At 40.4% G+C, this 19835-nt stretch overlaps 1 protein-coding gene across 2 annotated transcripts in view; it reads left to right on the forward strand.

The window, feature by feature from the left end:
- Positions 1-19835, forward strand: part of WDR17 (WD repeat domain 17) — an 81085-nt gene extending 61250 nt beyond the window's left edge. The window contains exons 19-30 of one of the 2 annotated variants that reach the window (XM_039217221.1): positions 1594-1726; positions 2036-2127; positions 3189-3288; positions 4091-4230; positions 6849-6869; positions 9118-9229; positions 10471-10612; positions 11097-11199; positions 12140-12241; positions 16056-16154; positions 16474-16657; positions 18783-19835. In XM_039217221.1, the coding sequence (XP_039073152.1) occupies positions 1594-1726; positions 2036-2127; positions 3189-3288; positions 4091-4230; positions 6849-6869; positions 9118-9229; positions 10471-10612; positions 11097-11199; positions 12140-12241; positions 16056-16154; positions 16474-16657; positions 18783-18902 (1348 nt within the window). In that variant the 3' untranslated portion in view covers positions 18903-19835. The remainder of the gene's footprint in view (positions 1-1593; positions 1727-2035; positions 2128-3188; positions 3289-4090; positions 4231-6848; positions 6870-9117; positions 9230-10470; positions 10613-11096; positions 11200-12139; positions 12242-16055; positions 16155-16473; positions 16658-18782) is intronic. The other variant, XM_039217220.1, reaches the window with a different exon arrangement.

Genomic DNA, 19835 nt, shown 5'->3' on the forward strand with positions numbered 1-19835 from the left:
ATGTACAAATAAAAATCTGCCAGAGGCTATGCACGAAATGCTGAAGGATTGGTGAACTTATTTGCCGTTGGAAAGTGGACTGTTCCCTGGCACCTTTTTTCCCAACATTAAGTGCATCCACAGGCTGGCTGTGGGCTCCCTGCCTTAAGTTCTAAGAATCCCAAATCGTTCCAAGTTCCTGCACTCTCAGCGCACCCTTGTGAATGTTATCCGTCCCCCTGAAACCTTTAATGAAGTCATGTCAGCAGACGATGTTTCTTTTACAAAACAGTTGTGTTTCAACCTCAGCAAAAACCATTTCATGTATTTTTGGAAACCAGCACCTGACTCTCTCAGCTCCTTGATTAATGTTGTGGCCAGAAAATGGTCTCCCCACAACTCCTAAGTGTATGTTGTGAAGATTCAGCCATTCAGAGATGGACCATTTCTCAGGCCTAGTTCCTTAGGAGGGAATATTATTCCTGTAAGAAGAAAATCAGTGTCATTGTTAAAAACACATTGTTGGGGAGAATTCCAGTGACCCTATAAACTGGAGACGGTTAACAGTGAGCTGGGCAAACAGAAACCGCCTATTACACCTCCCCAAAGATTGGAAATTGAAATGTAGTTTAATGCAAATGCCAGCATACATTAAGTATGCCAGATTAGTGTTCTTTTTTAATTTTATTCATAGATTTTGAGACAGAAAAAGCATGAGCCAAGGAGAGGCAGAGACAGAGGGAGAGAGAGAGTCCCAAGCAGGCTCTGCAGTGTTAACACAGAGCCCGATGCAGGGCTGAAGTCACAAAACTGCGAGATCATAACCTGAGCTGAAATCAAGTCCTGCACTTAACCGACTGAGCCACCCAGTCACCCCCAGATTAGCTTTCAACAGATTAAGAGTTGAATTAATTTGGTTTGTCATTGGGAAACTATTTGAGACTTATTTAAGAAAAGAGAAACTCCGACAGTATACGGAGAGACAAAGGCAGACACAAGTACATTCTTCATAATCTCCAAGATCAGGATCCTATTTTCCCCTCATATCAGGAACTTTTTTTTTTTAAACTACCTTGCTTGGGTGCTCACAGTATTCTATATTTTATTATCAGTATTTATACTCTTCTCTTTTTTAATGATTTTAAGCTACTTGCATTTAGAGGGTCTCCATTCATTGTGCATTATGCTCCCTAAAACATTTAAAATTCTACTGTCTTTAATGCAGTAGACATGCACATATTTATTAATCCAATTGAAAGTAGATATCCCATCGCACATAGTTTACAACTTATTTTCAGAAAATGTACTGCTTACTTTAATAGATAAGCTATGTTCATTTTAAGACCTAAAATGTTCAGTGCTTTTAAAATATATGTAAAGTTTTTTTTAAGAGAAAACAGTATCCTATTTATATTACAGATAACTTTTGTTTGTCTTCCATATCTGATTTGATTATAAAATCTAAAACTTTTAGAAGTGATATGCAAAAGGGTTTTAGGAAATCTACCACGTATTTTGGATATTTGACTGCTTTAGATATTTCAAAAAATCTGAGTCCAACTTAGAACCTTGAAATTAGAGTATTATAAAAAAAAATTGTTCTTATTTTATTAGGAGAGCTGATCAATTGATCCAGGAAGATAAGGATGATGTCATTCCATACTGCATCGCCACTGGAGATGTGAAAAAATTAGTGAATTTTTTTATGTCACGAGGTCAGCTTAAGGAAGCCCTGCTTGTTGCACAGGTACAAGTACATGATCACACAGGTACAGGTACATGACCACACAGATACAGGTACATAACCGCACAGGTACAGGTACATGACCACACAGGTACAGGTACATGGTCGCACAGATACGGTACATGATCGCACAGGTACAGGTACATGGTCGCACAGGTACAGGTACATGACCACACAGGTACAGGTACATGACCGCACAGATCAAACCCATACTGTTAGAGGGTCAACTGACTTGGATCAGAATAATATTTAGAAACTGGGTAACTGTCAATAATTAGCTAAAAATTAATTAAAAATTTTATTAAATTCCAGGCTGCTTGTGAGGGAAACATGCAGGCCTTACATGTTTCCACACCTAAAGGATCTTCATGTTCTGATGCTACCTACAAGGAAGACTTTCATGAGTGAGTGCTTTATCCTTTGTGCGGGATCAATATTGTAACGGTTGGCTTCCCTTTAGGCTGTTTTAAGACCCATGTGCTTCACTCTTCTCCGTGTACAGGGGGCTGGGTGTCTCCCCTCGCTTCTGGCCACAACCCTGCTCCATCCCAGCCCCTCCCTGGGTGAACAGGGCAGTGTCAGGCACCAGGTGAGCCCTGCACGCCTTTTGTGTCTCTTTCAGAGAGGCAGTGTGCATTTCAGTAGAGAGATTGCAGAGAAAGTACCAGAATACTTGGAAGCACCAACCTTGTTTAGGGAGGAGAGGCAGTGAAAATAAAGTGGGCTCTTGATTAATGTTTCACTGTGAAGTCAGTGTGGGTAACATCACAGTCACGTTGTTCATAATCCCAAAACACCAGAATTAGCGCTGGGAATAAAATTTAGGCTCCTTTTAAAGAAGTCCAAATACAAATTTTTTTGAAAGAAATGGAAGTTAGAATATTCTTTTTGACCTTTTTGAAATCTAATAATCTACTTTCCTGTGCCTTATCTATTGCCTTCTATTACTGGTCTAAAAAATTGGATATTTAAACTTTTAGGATGCTTTTGAAGAACAAAGAGTCATAAAACGTTAAGCACATAATGCGTTGGGACCAACATACTCCTTCCTGGTTCTTTGCTACTATTCTCTGCCATTTCTAAACTCAGTATTTTAAAAATCTAACATACACTACCCATATTGTGGTCACCATCTAAATCTTGGAAAATTTCAGTCCAACCTGTAATTCTTCTGCAGTTAACTGTCCCTATAGCTGAGTTGTAAATTATTCAGTGTAGGTTGGTAAATTTTGAAAATAAGGCTTGTATTCTGACATTTGGGGTGGGGACTGCATATATATCAGTTTGTCTGCTGAGAAAACCTACTTTCCTGATTTTTCTTTCCCTAAGATCAGACTATATGCCTGAATCAAGATACCAAATTAAATCCTATGTGATCCCTTAATAAGCTTATTGTAAAAGGGCTTGAGTTCATTTATGATGGAAACCTTCTGTTTGTATAGACTACATACTCTTTCTTTTCTAGACTCCTGCGCAAAGTCAGTGAGGAACTAGCGGAGTGGTATTTTCAGGACGGCCGCGCGGTGTTAGCTGCATGTTGTCAGCTCGCAGTAGATAATACTGAGGTACATTTCACATTGGTTTATGTAAATGCAAAGCTCTTAAGATGCGTCACGGTGTTTGAGTGGAAAAAATACGGCAACTTATGTGCGAGATCTGATTTTGCCTGAGCTCCCATGCCTCGTAAGTGCACATAAACTCTACAGACTGTGAAATCTTTTTTCAATTCATTTTTATCACAAGATACATATTTATAGCAACCTTACTTTTTAATATTTCATCCAATATGAGAAGTAGTGTGATAAAGGGAAAAATCTTGGGGACTCAGAATACTTGACTTTTGAAAGCACTTATTTTTAAGTATACATTAGTGTAATCTTCATAAGTGACGTTTTTAAGGTATTTTCCATTTGATCCTCTAATCTAAGAAGAAAAATGTATAGTAAGAAGGATTCTTTTGCATGTATCCTTAGATATAGTAGATTTAGGGGATCATTGATAGTCATTGCACACTATTGATAAAGCTTTTAAGACTCACCATTGTTTTCTGATAGAGGTATTGAAGGACATGTTGAGGATGTCACAGTCACCCTGTTATTAATTAATTACAGAACTGTTACCGAGGGTTCTAAACTTAAGTTCTGACCTCAAAAAGATTCCCTGTATGTCCTTTTGTCAGATAAGCTTTTCTATCTGGAAATTGCATTTATACTTACATAAGTACGCTATAGGAATATTACATTCAATATTTTTAAGAATCATTGATTATAGGTTAATACAACTCCATCTGCTTTATGAGCTGGGTAGGGAAAGATGATCCAATCCAGCATCTCTGAAACTGAAGGGATTGTTTTCTTGTTGAGCAAGCTTGCTATGGCATACCTGATTCGTGGCAACGAACTGGAGCTGGCCGTCAGTGTGGGCACAGTGCTCGGAGAGCCTGCTGCACCCACAACCCATTATGCCCTGGAATTGCTGGCGAGAAAGTGCATGATGATTCCAACATGGTAAGAATTGCCAAGTTTGGAGAATAATTTTATAGCAATGGAATACATTTTTAAAATATTTTAGGTTGCGTTTGATGTGTTTTGAGAGAATATAGCATCTCCTTTAAAAATTTTTAAATTTAATTTTATTTCTTAATATTTATTTATTTTTGAGAGAGAGGGAGAAAGGGAGAGAGAATCCCAAGCAGGCTACGAGCTGTCAACACACAGCCCAAAGTGGGGCTCGAACTCACAAGCCATGAGATCATGACCTGAGCTGAAACCAAGAATCAGACTCAACGGACTGAGCCACCCAGGCACCTAGCATCTCCTTATTTTTAAATACAAGAAAGATTGTGGGAGGAAACAGGGCTGTGACAGTGAAGTGATAGTGGGAACTGCTCGGTTTAGAGTGAAACCTACCGTGACCCGTTCTGAAGCAGACCACTCATAACTCGAGGTCACTTCTAGCGCCCACATCATCATGAGTAAATGTGCACTGCCTAAGATAAGCAGAACCAAGCATTCCCACATTTCAAATTCTGCATTATCTACACTCACTCTTGTCAGGCCTTGTGTCTTAGTTTAAGATTTGGAAAATAAGGTCACTTTTTTAATGGACCATAATATTGTGGTTTAGCAGGAGACTGGGAACAGGCCATTTCCCCAGATGTGGGCAGTCCTCTAGGACATAGACCCTGGAAAATCCCTGGGGTGACCTGGGAGTTCAGGTACAAGCAGTTCTCACACCAGGCTGCAGAGCCCTGATCTTCGGGCAGATAGTCCTTCATTAAGGAGGCACCTTTAGCAAAGATATGAGGCTGACACTCAAGAGATGTTCATTGAATAAAGATGATTTTAGACTTTGATCTCCTCTTTCCCGAAAGCATTTACTACCTTAAGGAGTTTTTTTTTTTTTTTAATGCTTTTATTTATTTCTGAGAGAGAGAGAGAGAGACAGTGTGAGCAGGGGAGGGTCAGAGAGAGAGGGAGACACAGAGTCTGAAACAGGCTCCAGGCTCTGAGCTGGCAGTCAGCACAGAGCCCGACACGGGGCTCGAACCCACAAACCGGGAGATCATGACCTGATCCGAAGTCGGATGCTTAACGGACTGAGCCACCCAGGCGCCCCTACCTTAAGGAGTTTCTAAATAAACTTGTTTATCGGGCCTTTCACCTCTTTCCATTGCACACCCTGTGCGCACACTCACACACTCACACACTTATAAGATGGAGCTCTTCGGATTCTACTGTTGAATTCTACAGACAATAGTAACATTAAGAATAATGACAGCTAAGTAACCCCTCTGCACTGCTTGCTGTGTGCCAAGCTCTGTGTTAAACACTTTACATGTCATGAGTCTCTACATACTACACGATAGGTAGTGGTTTGCCTCTGGTCTCAGTGAGAGGTGGAGCCAAGATTCAAGATTCTAGAAACTGGCTCCGAAGCTTGTAGCTAAGCAGCTACTGTCTTTGTCAATTCAGGCTGCTGTAACAAAGTGTCACTGACTGGGTGGCTTATAAGTGACAGAAATGTGTTTCTCACAGTTCTGGAGGCTGAGAAGTCTAAGATCAAGGTGCTGGCAGATTTGGCATCTGATGGGAGCCGGCTTCCTGGCTGTGCTCCCGTGCGGAAGGGGCGAGCTCGCTCTTGGTGGCCTCTTTCACAAGGCACTAATGTCCTTCATGAGGCCCTCAGGACCTAATCCCCTCCCAAAGGCCCCACTTCCAAACACCATTGACTTGGGGACTAGGTTTCAATATGTGAACTTGGGGAGCAACACAGGCCTCCAGTCTCTGCCGCCTCCTCAGTGTGTGGCCAGCTCCGAAACAGCAGCACTTCTGTTTCCCCTTCTTCCTGGATCTGGGGGCTATGCAGGGAATCAGGAATCTCAGAGTTTTGATAATTTTTTCCCATGTCTTACAACCACATAAGAGCTCCCTCCCCCACCCCAAATGTGGCGGCACCCCACCATCGGCCTCAGACTTACATGTGTTTAATGCCCACCATTCACACAGGTTTCCCTGTGAGTACCCAGGCTTCCTCTGCCAGGATCGGTAGCGGCCGGTGACACACCATGACTTGCCTCAGACCTGTCCCACAGCGTGGGTTTAACATAGACTATGTGTTACAAAGGTGACGGGCTCCATGCTAGAGGCCATCATGTAATCTAAATAAAATGTGGTTGAGGTTTTTGTTTTTGTTTTTTTAGGTAAAGGTAAAAAGTAGCAAAGCAAATAGAAATTAAATTGAGGTGAGGTGTAAAAATCTTTCAACTGGCTACATGTCTCAGTTGCTCTTTAACTTAAGACAAACTTGTATTTCGTTGTTATTGCCCCTAAGAAGCTTCCTTTATATATCCATAGATATATGTGCACCAGAAACTTGGATAAAGTTCAAATTCTGAAATACATAATGCTCCTCAGATTTATTTCCAGGGGAAATCCATGATTCTCATGGTTATTCATAGGGCTCCAAAAGTTTAAATAAAAACATAGTTGCATAATTTCAAGGGAATGTTCATAATTTTGTAAGCCAAGTGCTATTCCCTATTTTACATTTACTGGTAAAAGTCTCCTTCTCGGTTCTCGTTGCGTATACATGGTATTCATATTTAAAATCATTTTCTTTCTAGCTTTCCATCTGTTGGATACAGGTATTATCTAGTTTTATAAAAACATTTAATAAAAATATTCCAATTTTATTTCAGTTTTAGAATATTAACTCTATAGTAAGAAATTATTACTGGTTTTTGGTTCATTGTTTTACAGAATGATAGCTCATTTATAGAATTTATAACATATAAAACCTAACTACAAAGTGATAAGAACACTCCTGTAGCGTAGGTACAAAACCAGTCACAATTTTATACTTAAAACTTGTGTCATAAATGAACTGTGACTTTCTACAATACAAAAAAGTAGTCACTAACTCAGCTAAGCAAATGAAAATACCTGTTCTAGTAGTGAAATTCAAGAGTTGAGATTATTTGGTAGAACTGTATCATTTTATATATATATATACGTTTTTTATATATGTGTGTGTGTGTATATATATATATACATTTTTTATATATGTGTATATATATACATTTTATATGTGTGTGTGTGTGTGTGTGTATATATATATATATATATATATATATATATATATAATTTCCCCAAATGGTATATGGAAGTTTCAGTAAAAGGTAAGTTACACTAAAAGGTGAATAAAATTAGCCAGCATTGCCGCAACTTTCAGTGTATCCGGATATAATCCTACAGCCAAGAAGGTCAGACTTTTGTCTGTAGTTCATACAAGTTTGAATAGAATTTACACGTCTAGTTTATGCACTATAAAAGCAAACGTTAATTTCTGTATTCTCATGGACATTATTGAACACTGCTATTAAATATTGGTATCAGAAAACATACTCATTGAAACTTCTTAGCAAGAGCAGATGGATTACCCTAATTTGAGACTTGTAAGAACACTCAGATTTACCTGTTAAGTGATGATAGAATATCTGGCGCACATAAGTTGTCTCTGTTCCTGTTCTTTGCTCACTAGATTCTTGATTACACACCTCTTAATGTTTTAAAAATAATTTATTCACCTAAATGACCAATGCACATTTTACTGAAGATGAAGGAAGGTGTTACTCTCTGAAGTCCACCCTTTCAGATATTCACATTTGAAGTATTGCCTCTTCTCAAGTTATGCTGAATGTGTTATATATCACTTTCTTGAAATTGAATAATAACATCTTGAATCGTTAAAAATTAGTGTTTCCTCAGTTGTGCAACTATATGCCCAAAAACCCTTTACCTAATGATTTTTAAAGAGGTTATTGTACACAATGTTTTTAATATCAAGCTGTTAACTCCATATGACACTTTAATATACCTTCTTTTTTATTCTTTGTTAGTTTTTTAATTATTTTTATTTTAGAGAGAGAGTGTGAAGGGGAGTGAGGATTAGCTGGGGAGGGGCAGAGGGAGAGAGAGAGAATCTTAAGCAGGCTCCCTGCTAGTGTGGAGCCCAACACGGGGCTTGACATGGAGCTTGATCCCACGCCTCTGGGATCATGACTTGAGCTGAAATCAGGAGTCAGGTGCTCAACCAACTGAGCCATCCAAGCATCCCTAAAATACCTTATTTTTAAGTGATGTATCCCATTTATTGAATTTTTTTAAATGTAAATCAGAAAACTGCTTTACTATCTTTGGTTTCCATATAACATTTAAGAGAGATGCAGAACACCTGAAAATCTAAACGTAAATATCTAAGTATTGTTGTTTTTTTTTTTGACATTTATTCATTTTTGAGAGACAGAGATAGGGTATGTGCAGGAGAGGAGCAGAGAGAGAGAGGGAGGCACAGAATCTGAAGCAGCTCCAGGCGCTGAGCTGTCAGCACAGAGCCTGACGTGGGGCTCATACTCACAGACCATGAGATCATGACCTGAACTGAAGATGGATGTGCCCCAGTATTCTATTGGTTTCAACGGGCGGGTTAATCCAGCCGTGGTTGCCAACCGTAAGAAAAGCTGATTAGAAGTAGCTTTAACAAAGCTTGCTTGCTTCGTAATTCACTCCGAAGAACATATCTAATACTGCTTAGTTTGGGTAGAGAATTATTCTGTAAAAACAAAGTTTATTGTAAATATATACAGATTTTGTTAAGATTTTTAAAAACTTATAGAGGTTTCATAATACATTTCTCCTTCATGCCCTTTGGTTTTTCTGTCCTCTGCGTTTGGAGGACTTTCATAATTAAGTAGGAAATTAGTATTGTTTGTGTAAGTGTGTAAGTAGTAAATCAAGGGAGGTGTTAGAGTTTTCTTCATTTGAAATAGTTCTAAATGTTATTTTTAGATTTTTTCCTTGTTGAATCAGTTTTCCCTTTTGTTATGTGCATAGGAATTTGGCAGCCGACCTCCTCCTGATGACTCCTGATAATGAACTTCAGTTAGTTAAACTCTGTGCTTTCTATCCAGGGTGTACCGAAGAGATAAACGATCTTCACGAGAAGGTATTCTAAGGGTATTACATACTCTAGTTTGGAATGCAGTGCTAGGATTTAACTAATTTTAGGTTCAGGCAAATGAAGATTCAGGCAGAGAAACATATGATCCCTTGCGAACCCTTTTATAAATATAACAGAAATGATAACAGTTAGTGACATTGGTTGAGCTTCTCTGTGCTTGAAACAGTCATGAATTTTCACATATATTTGTATTTTACCGAATTCCCATGAAACCCTGGAAAAGCAAGGCACGTTTTCCTATTTTACAGAGAAAGTGAGCTTGGGGAAGGTAAGGGACTGCCCCTAATTAAAGGCGGAGTGTGGACTTGAGCTTCAGGATGTCTGACTCCACCTCCCAGCCCGTCCCACTCTGCCCCTCTGCCCCTTAAGGGCCATATTTAAAAATAGGCAGCTTAGGATCTTTAAAAGAGTTAAGTAGTGCTCTACGTTATCCAGCAATGAAATTTCCTGGGCTCAAAGTCTGCATTTTGTGGCATTTCAGAATGTCACATCTAAAAACTCTGAGCGCTTGTAACACGTTTTGCCTTTCGACTTGAGATTAAGTTGCTCTGTCTCACAGGCCGAGCGAAATTAAACTCCACAGTGTGTGAGACATGTCACCGTATATCTTTTATGTTTTCTGCCTTTAATGTAGTTTCTGACCGTGGTCAGTATATTCTGAAATAACAAAGCTTAGCATTTTTTTTCTTTAAAAAAAATTTTTTTAATGTTTATTTCATTTATTTCTGAGAAAGAGATAGCATGAGCAGGGGAGGGTCAGAGAGAGAGGGAGGCACAGAATCTGAAACAGGCTCCAGGCTCTGAGCTGGCTGTCAGCACAGAGCCTGATATGGGGCTCGAACCCACAAACCGTACGATCATGACCTGAGCCGAAGTCGGACACCCAACCAACTGAGCCACCCAGGTGCCCCAGCATTTTCTTTTTCTAAGTTACATGTGTGGATACTAATTCCAGTATCACAGTCAGGATACTTTACTTGCCCCTCTTCTATTAAGTATTTGTGTGATGGAAAACTACCAATGCACTAGGTAATACCTTATTTATTGTTAGTTGATCCTAAAGGTATTTTCATAAATGTATGCTTTTAATACAGATTATTTCGCTGACATCTGTCTTGAGCAGCTTTAATAGGAAACGCCTAGTAGGCATATTGGAAATACTTAGTACTTCTGCTGCATGTGTCCCTCTAAGTTTCAGTAATGTCACTAAACCAATTACTTTTCAGTGTAAGCTCCCCGCAGTAGAGGAATGTATGCAATTAGCCGAGGCTGCCTATGCGGATGGCAATATATTTGATGCTGTGAAGTATTACTTGTTAAGTCAAGAGCCTGAAAAAGCCCTTCCTGTTGGTATTGACTTCATCAAAGGTAAGTCTCTAGTTGGTAGTATCATCTAAAATCTACTCACTGATTTGATCCTTTCGTGAATAGTGACAAGCAGCCTTAAAATCAAGCAGCAGCCATCCTAAATTTAAAAAGGAAGAGGAGGGCCTGGGTGGCTCAGTTGGTTAAGTGTACAACTGTGGTCCAAGTCATGATCTCACGATTCATGAATTCGAGCCCCACATCGGGCTCTGTGCTGACAGCTCAGAGCCTGGAGCCTGTGTCAGATTCTGTGTCTCCCTCTCTCTCTGATCCTCCCCTGCTCATGCTCTGTCTCTCTCTGCCTCTCAAAATTAAATGAACATTAAAAAAATTGTTTTAAAAAGGAAGAGATTGCTGTTTGTATGCTCTGGGGACACGTGGTCCAGAGAGGATGGCCAGAAGAGAATTACGTAAGTTAAAAATGGGATGAACATGTTTATTTAATACTATTATTTAAATAATCTCTTATTTGGTTTTATTTTGCCAGAATACATCACTAGTTCAGATTGGACATTGGATACCATTTACCCCATTCTTGACCTATTGAGTTATATCCGAACTGAAAAATTAGTCTTGCATACATGTACTAAGTAAGTGCTTTTTCTCCAAACCATATAAATGAACCTATGTAATGCTTTAAACTGGTTATATTGTTTTTTGAGTTCAGATCAAGAAATAAGATCATCTTTTATAGGGAGGTCCCCTTGTAGAAAAATTACATTTATATTTGCTACTAAAAAACACCACCACAGAGGTCAATTTGAAATGGAAAACATAAATCCTAGGTCCTATTTACTAACACCTAGAGTGTGTCTATTTATTTATGTGCAAACAGACACACACAGAGACACACACGCACACGCACACACCTGGTTCAAATAGGGCTAATTCGAAGCTTTAGGGTGGTCTTAGGCCCGAAGTCTTCAAGAAGCTGGTGGTCCTCTCTATTAAATAGCCACTGTGCGGCAAGCATGCTCCAGGAGGGGAAAGTGAAGGTGCTCGAGAGTGACAAATGGTACCGTCCCTGCATTCGGGTGTCACGTAAGGACACTGTTGTCCGCACAATGAAAGTCCCCGGAGATGCTGTGTAGTCTGTACTGGAGACTTTGGGCTCTCACTGTTTTGATGGAAGTGCGGGGAGGGCGATGCCACAGGCTGGGAACGTCAGCCGCTCCCCAGCAGGGAATCACCAGGGTGTGCGCCGCCGTCCTTCCCGCGAGGCTACCTAACATGCCAGGGATTCTGGAATCAGGCCTAAGGACTTATTAGAAACTTGCATGAAGAAACAGCCGAGGGATAGAGAAAAACAAGGAGTCCAGAGTTAAACATTACTTGTGCTGTAGCATAAATGTCTGAAAAGGAGTCAACTCATGAATAAAACATCTTCACATTGAGAAAGTTTTCTAAACATATTTTGCTATAAATGCCACCCATCAAAATATAGAAATAGAAGTACAGTAGCTGTATATATGAACAGTGTTCTATACCTCAAGTTACGGAATTAAAAAAAAAACATATATTCTCTTTTAGAGCTCGCAATGAATTGCTCATACTTTGTGGTTATATTGGTGCACTGTTGGCCATCAGAAGACAGTACCAGAGCATCGTTCCAGCACTTTACGAGTACACGAGGTAAAAAGAATTTCTCTTCTGCTATGAAATGAGACACATTCCTTTCTCTGCGGTTTTCGTCCCTAAGTGTGTCCTACAAGTCACCAGATGCATACTGCGTGCGTCCACTTACTCATGCAGCGTGTACTTTACAAGAAAGCAGCAATCAGCTGTATGAGTTAGAAGGGAATAGGCTGTAAGTAATCGAAATCCTAATTCTAGCTTAAATGCATGGGGTTTATTGGTCTTCTGTCGACCCTTGGGGTCTCGCCGATCCAGGGCCATTAGAGCTGCAGCTGGAGTCCATTGAGGACCCGAATTCTTTCCTTCTTCTGCCGCTGACCTCCCTAGTTCCCTTCCACGTGCTTGAGCTGCCTGCTGACGGGGTCCTGTGTATTTTGCCTGCAGTCTAAGTGGGAAGGAGAGAAGGGACACAGGATGGGGACCCCAAAGGATGAAGCCGTTTGACTCAGGAAGGAGGGGCCCCCTTGGCTCTTATGCTGGTATCCCATGGGCCAGATCTATGGAACTCAACTTTTAAAAGAAGAGGAAGGGGCGCCTGGGTGGCTGAGTCTGTTAAACATCGACTCTTGATCTTGGCTCAGGTCACAATGTCACAGTTTGTGGGTTTGAGCCCTGCGTCAGGCTCTGCACTGACCGTGTGGAGCCTGCTTGGGATTCTCTCCCTCCCTCTCTCTCTGTCCCTCCCCTGCTCTCCCTCTGTCTCTCTCTCTCTCAAAATATGTAAAAATAAACTTGAAAAATACATTTAAAAAAATAAAGAAGCAGAGGAAAAACAGTATTTTACCTTTCCGATCTCTACAGTTGGAAAAAGCAGAGTAAAGAGGAGTCACGAATCGTGGGTGCCTCACTGTTCCCTAGTTGGGGGTACCCTTCCTGCCAGACTCCTGTATTTCCTAACAGCTTGCTGAACATTAGCTATTATGCTTAAAACTTGTTATAATCAAAAAGGAAATCCAGAGCACCTTCCCCACACAGCATTTCCGGGTTGACCAGTTCGCTAAGCAGCAGAGTAGCTGACTCCTCATAGCGCTGAGTGCGTAGCAGGCAGTTTTTCTGAGCGCCCTGCATGTGGGCAGAGATGGAGAGAAACAGAGCTTTCTCTTTCCTTCTCTCCATTCCGGCCTCAGAGAAGGCCCTGCTTACACGTGGGGCCCCCACCTAGAGCAGACCGGGGAGCAGGGAGGCACTCAAGGAAGAATCCATTTCTGTGCAGGCCACAGGCCCAAATGTGAAAGCAGCTCTTGGTAATATGGGAGCCACAGGAGGTACCCATGGAATTAAAATCTGTTTAATGAAATGCATTCATTTATATATGACTTGGCTAATGAAAGTAAAGGGAGAGAAAACGGTCCCTTGAAATAAAATCAGAAATAAAAGGAGGCTTTTGTGAGGCAGGAGAGATCGGGGAGAATGTTATCTGAGGGAAACCGCTGAGAAGGAGAAGCTTAAGGCCCTAACTGGAAAGCACTTCTTCCCTGATGATGGCGTAGCCCCCAGGCTTGTTCCCTTGACCCTCTCCTGCGGTCTCTTCCCCTCCCCTGCTTCCCAGCTCCCTCTCCATCTTCCTCCGCTCCGCCCCCCTTGCCTCCTCAGTCCCTTAGAAACCTGTGTGTGGCTGCACCTGGCACCCCCTTGGCGGTCATCATGATGTCGCTGAGCCCTGGCTTCTACTCTGTGTGCTCACAGTGAACATCTTCCTGCTCAGATCTGCCGCTTCTCCTGTGTTCTCCCTTTCCTTCGACGGTGGCCTTCTGTTTCCGTCTCCCAGACTTTACTGCTCAGGGTCATGGGCGTCTTCTCCGACCTTAGTAAGGGTCTGCAGTCACCACACGGAAAACCCCCAGTGGCTCCCGCAGCAGCCCTGCATCTGCTCACCTGCTCTCTGCATCTTCGTCCTCTGCTGCCGGCCTGGCCCCACTGTGGCTCCGCCTCCCTGAAGCACTGCCCGCCCTCATCACCCTCCAGGGCTCCCCAGGGTCCATCCCAGAGCTTCCAGATTCTAGTCTGACCCTAACGGTCTGCAGAAAGAGGGTTCTGACCGAGTCATCCAACTCAGCCTTCCCCGCGTTGGCCAAGCTGAATTCCTGGTGACCCTCATACATACGGAGCTTCTCCCCCACACACACTTTCTCAGTGTCCCATTTTCTCCTCACCCTGTAACCCTGCTTTACGAACAGCAGAGCGTCAAACAAGGCTGCCAGGTCAGGTCCCGTCAGGTGCCAAATTGTAGACACAGTGTTTGTGGAATTCATTTTGGAGCTCGCCACATTGTCAATACAAGTTTTAGCTTCGGTAACTTTTTTGGGGGTGTGCATCTGGGTGGCTCAGTCAAACATCTGACTCTTGATTTTGGGTCAGGTCATGATCTCACCATTGGGAGACTGAGCCCCACTGGGCCTGAAGCCTGCTTGAGATTCTTTTTTTTTTTTTTTTAAAAATATTTATATATATATAAGAGAGAGAGAGAGAGACAGCATGAGCAGGGGAGGGTCAAAGAGAGGGGGAGACACAGAATCCGAAACAGACTCCAGGCTATGAGCTGGCTCTCAACACAGAGCCCGACGCGGGGCTCGAACCCATGAACCGTGAGATCATGACCTGAGCCGAAGTCAGACGCTTAAGTGACTGAGCCCCCAGGCGCCCCAAGCCTGCTTGAGATTCTTTCTCTCCCTCTTCCTCTGCCCTCCCCTTCTTCTCCTTCTTCCTCTCTCTCAAAAAATGATGTTGAGTAATTTGGGGTTAAAGAAAATGGCAACTTACTGATTCGAGATAATATTACTACAGTGTTAGGCGAGCATAGGGGGGATGTAGCCCTTCCCCCTCACCACATCTTACCACATCCCGGCAGAATGCTGGCAGTGAGAGGGAGTCACCATAAAATGTACGCTATGCTATGGCTTCCTCGTACCCTTACTTCATCTCTCAGGTCTTACGTTGTTTCTTTCTCTCTCCCAAGCGGCTTTTGCTATTAAATGTCCCTTAACTAGTTCCTTGAAAAACACACTGAGTTTGTAACGTAGTATAGAAACTGGGACGAGTAATCCGTTGTCTAAGGCCTCCTAATTAACACCACGCATGCCTGTCCCCAGCTTTCCCGATGCTGGTGTGATGGGTCGCTGCTGCTGCTGTTTTCCTCCTTTTTCTCACATGTCTGGTCTCTCAAGAGCTGAAACGAGCGTGTCTGTTCCTTTCTGCTCATTGACATTCCGCCCTAACCCTTCTCCCACTTGCTTTCTGACCCCTGATACTCACTTGTAATTCAGACATGCTCCCCCACTGCCACCGTGTGTGGCCTCGTTCGGCGCTCTCGGCTGGTCTCTCCGGTCTCCGCGGTTTGTTTGGTCGTTCGTTTGTTTTCTTATTTATTAGTTTTACATGCTATTTTTTAAGTTTTTTTTTAAGTTTTTATTTAAATTCCAGTTGGTTCACATACAGTGTAATATTAGTTTCAGGTGTCCGTGTAGTGATTGAACACTTCATACATCCCCGGTGCTCTTCACAGCAAGTGCCCTCCTGAATCCCCATCACCCGTTTCCCGCATCCCCTCCCCCTCCCTTGATGGACCCGTTTTCATCCGCTCACTCAGACTGTCTTCCAGCCAATAGTATTGACCATCTTTGACTTTCCAGGGAACTTAAAGGCCAGATATACAAATAATCATGCGTGCGTGTGTACGCGCACACGCACACACACACATTCATGTATATACATGTGTTTTGTAATCTAAAATTGCAGTTATTTAAGGTTCATTTGCTTTTTTCATATCTTAGTCTCAGATGTCAGATGTTAATTTCTTATTCTTCTGTTTCAGTCAGCTGTTAAAACGCCGGGCAGTATCAGTGCCTTTAAAAATTGAGCACCTTTCTGAGGAGCTGGATGCATGGAGAGCTTGCACACAGTCCATGAGCCGGTAAGTGAGGACAGTGTAAAAATCGGGATACAGAGGTATTAATATTATACACAAATCTGTGGACAGTGTGGCTTGGCTCACTATTAATCTTAGCCAAGAACTGAATCTTGGTTTGGTTAGCATATATTCAGTAATCACTTAAAATCCTGTTCTTTTCTGCCTTTTTAAAGTACTTCATTTTACTAGAAATTAAGTCTAAAGTTGATTTGCCATCATCTCTAATGGGGACTAAATAATCATCAGGGACTGTTTCTAATTTAAACCTGAATAATTCTGTGGTTCTACGAAAATGAAAATGTAATATCTGTTGAAAATATAGATCACCAGAAGAATCTCCATGCACACCCCCTTCTGAGTCACAAAGAATGGTTTATGCAACTCTACTAAACAGACTACAAGAAGAACCACTCAAAGGAATTGTTGGGCCAGATTATGTGACTGGATCCAATCTTCCCAGTCATTCAGATATTCACATCTCTTGTCTTACGGGATTAAAAATCCAGGTACAGCCTAAAGGCATAAATTGTTCATTATTTTCACTTGTTCAATTATTTTTTAAAAATATGGTCTTAAAATAAGCATAATCTGAATAAAAGTGAGTACCTATGAATAGGACCAATGACCACTGAGAAAATACTGCCCTTAATGCTCTATAGTTAGTATAAATGGTCATTTGTTCCTTAAAATAAATTCAGAGAGATGGTCATTGTATTATCATGAAAGCAATTCGTGTAGTAGGTGTACTTAGTAACAAATGTTTACAAATACATATAGATCATATCCTTAGGGAAATTAAATAAAGGAGACAGAGCAGCAATCAACATAATTATAAATTATAGCTCAATAGACTAAGATTAACTTTATATTCTCCACTTACGTTTTATAAACACAGAGACATGAAAAACTGGCAGGTGTATATTATTGATATGTTGTATATGCTCTTATAGTGACTTACCGAATTTTTCAGCAGTTACAGATTATTGGGATCCACCACGAGGGATGACCATTTCCTGAGGAAGGTTCCCTAACATACAGTCAGAAGTTATGATGGTGAATGATGCCAGAGCCTCCCGGTGTGACCCAGGGGTGCCGTTTTCTCCGGAAAATGGAGAGGCCTTCATCATCTCAGAGGCAGGGCCAGGTGTAGGTGTTCAGATGTAGTCAGCAAAGCTGAATCCATACAGAATGCAGATTGGAACTACGGTCTGGACTGAAAGAGCACCACCTCCCCGAAATGTTCACATTCTACTCAGTGGATTCTTAGATTCCTAATGGAATGTGACTAATTCCATTTCTCATACTGATATGCCAGGCCAGTGGGGACAGCTGCCTTTTGGGGATAACCACTTAAATAGCTTGCTGCTAACGTAAGCCCTAACCGTAGCTTGACTTGACGCTATAAACTAATCAAGTTTATATAAGTAGTATTTAACTAATATATTCCAAAATACAGAGCACTTATGTGCATACTCCTTATCCACTTCTTATCCACTTTCTTTCAGAGATAAAGAATCAAAGCAGTAAATTCAGTAACTTATAATTAAGAGCAAAAACATCATGCAATAGTTAGAGTTTATCTTCAGTGCTAGTCGCTGTCTCCTCCCTGTGCCGTTTCTAGTACTTGATACCTTCAAGTTCTTCTCCATCTGCAGTAGCCGGGCGACCCGACATATGCTGCCTGACCTCTTGGCACCCAAACCTGCATCAGGAAAAGACCTACTCATTACCTTACAGACACTGAAGTGCAAATGACTAATGTAGATGGGGTGCTCCCCTCTGGGATATTTCTATTTTAACAGAAAATTGATGTTCTGATTGGAACTATGAAATTTCAAGTACCTAGGAGTAGGAAGCCATCCACTTCATGTGATGGGTTTTCCAGCATCTAGAATAATTTACTAACAACAAGCTGTATCATGCAAAATTATGATAAAAAAACTAACTTTAGAACACAGAGACATAGGTTTTTATTCCATTTTGTGTTTTTTAAATCATGCTTTTCCTTCTGAGCACTGGGAGAAATAGATTGAAAGATTTTTTGGATTTGGTTCTTTAGAACTACCCTTGACATACAAAGTAACTGACATAACTAAATTATAAATATGCTAGTAAATCATGTGATTGACATGATTTTAAATAATGTAGACACATATATAGCAACATGTTCTTCATCTGGAGAGCAAGTTCAGAGCTCTGGTTTAAATAATCTCCCTAGCTGTACTGATATAGGCTCTCTGATTAAAACAAAGTATATTTAATTCTATGCTAGGCATATATGCCCTTATAAAATGTTTACTTTGTATTAATAGATTAACAATACCTGTTGTTATTGGTAGTACTACAATACCTGTAGTATCGTTATTGAATACTACTGTCTTCAAAGAATTTAAATTATAAAACTGAATCCTATTTTGAAAGACATCAGGGCATATATTGCTAAGATATTTTAAAATTTAACTATATTAGTAGCAGTTCAAAAAAATCTAATTTTTTTCATATTTTAAAATTTCCCATTAGCTTTGTCTAAATATTACCAGTAGTTTTGTATCCGAGTGATTCTGTTTCTGGAAGTCTAGAAACATGTTGCAAATTTATAATCCCCTCTTGTCTCCTCACTTCTGTGTGCAGGGCCCTGTATTTTTCCTCGAAGATGGGAAATCTACTATCTCATTGAATGACGCTTTGATGTGGGCAAAGGTGAACCCATTCTCACCGTTAGGGACTGGAATACGACTCAACCCATTTTGACAGAAGGTTTTTCTCTCTGTTTTTTTCAAAGACCTTTCATGGGTTAGTATTACCTTAATCTTTGTTGTCCAAAAACCAAAGGTTGAGGGAGGAAGAGGAGGTGACTTTATTCATTAACTTCAAAAAATAAAATATTTATGTAATTTCAAGGAAACAGAGGTGTATTCTTTATAAAATAGAGTAGCCATATTTGGGAGAAAGACAATATTTAAACTATAAAAGACCAAAAAATCTAAAAGAGCACATTGAAGTTCCACAAAGCATAATTTTTGAAGATTATATTTTTGAAACTTTGAAACATATAAAATAATGCAACAGGTAGAATAGTTCTTGACATGTAGTAAGTACTTAATGAATATTGGAATATCAACATGTCGGTAAGGGACATACAACCAATCTTCAAGTTAACAAGCACCTGTATTGTCCTCTACAAAACATAGAGTAAACCACTGGTTTTAGTTCATATTTAATAGTTTCCCCTTATGAGTTTATTATGTATCAATAAATGGATATGGAGTCATAATACTTGAGTTTTATGTTTTTAAAAAGGAAGGCATTACCAGCTTTTTTAACTGAAATTAAATGTCCAGTTATAAAGGGCTAGGTTATGTAGGCATAACAAAAATTGACAAGTGAAAAACACAAATGCAGTTAAATTCTGTCTCAAAATTTACATTTGATGATAATTGACTATTTTAAAAGGTATTTGATATGTATGGATATTAGTTTTGATTAATGCATTTAATATTTACAGTAATCGCTAATCGATTTATATGAACTCTTTCTATAACATAATTTATTTGATAAAATTAGTTTCAAATAAATTTCTATAAGTAAGTAGAACATTAGTTAAAATTTGGGGTATATTATAAATTCAAGGTTTTAAAATATTTATTAAAAGACTAAAACTATTGGGGCGCCTGGGTGGCTCCG

The sequence above is a fragment of the Hyaena hyaena genome, unplaced genomic scaffold (assembly GCF_003009895.1).
Source record: "Hyaena hyaena isolate Hyena2069 unplaced genomic scaffold, ASM300989v1 scaffold_681, whole genome shotgun sequence".
Lineage (NCBI taxonomy): Eukaryota > Metazoa > Chordata > Mammalia > Carnivora > Hyaenidae > Hyaena > Hyaena hyaena.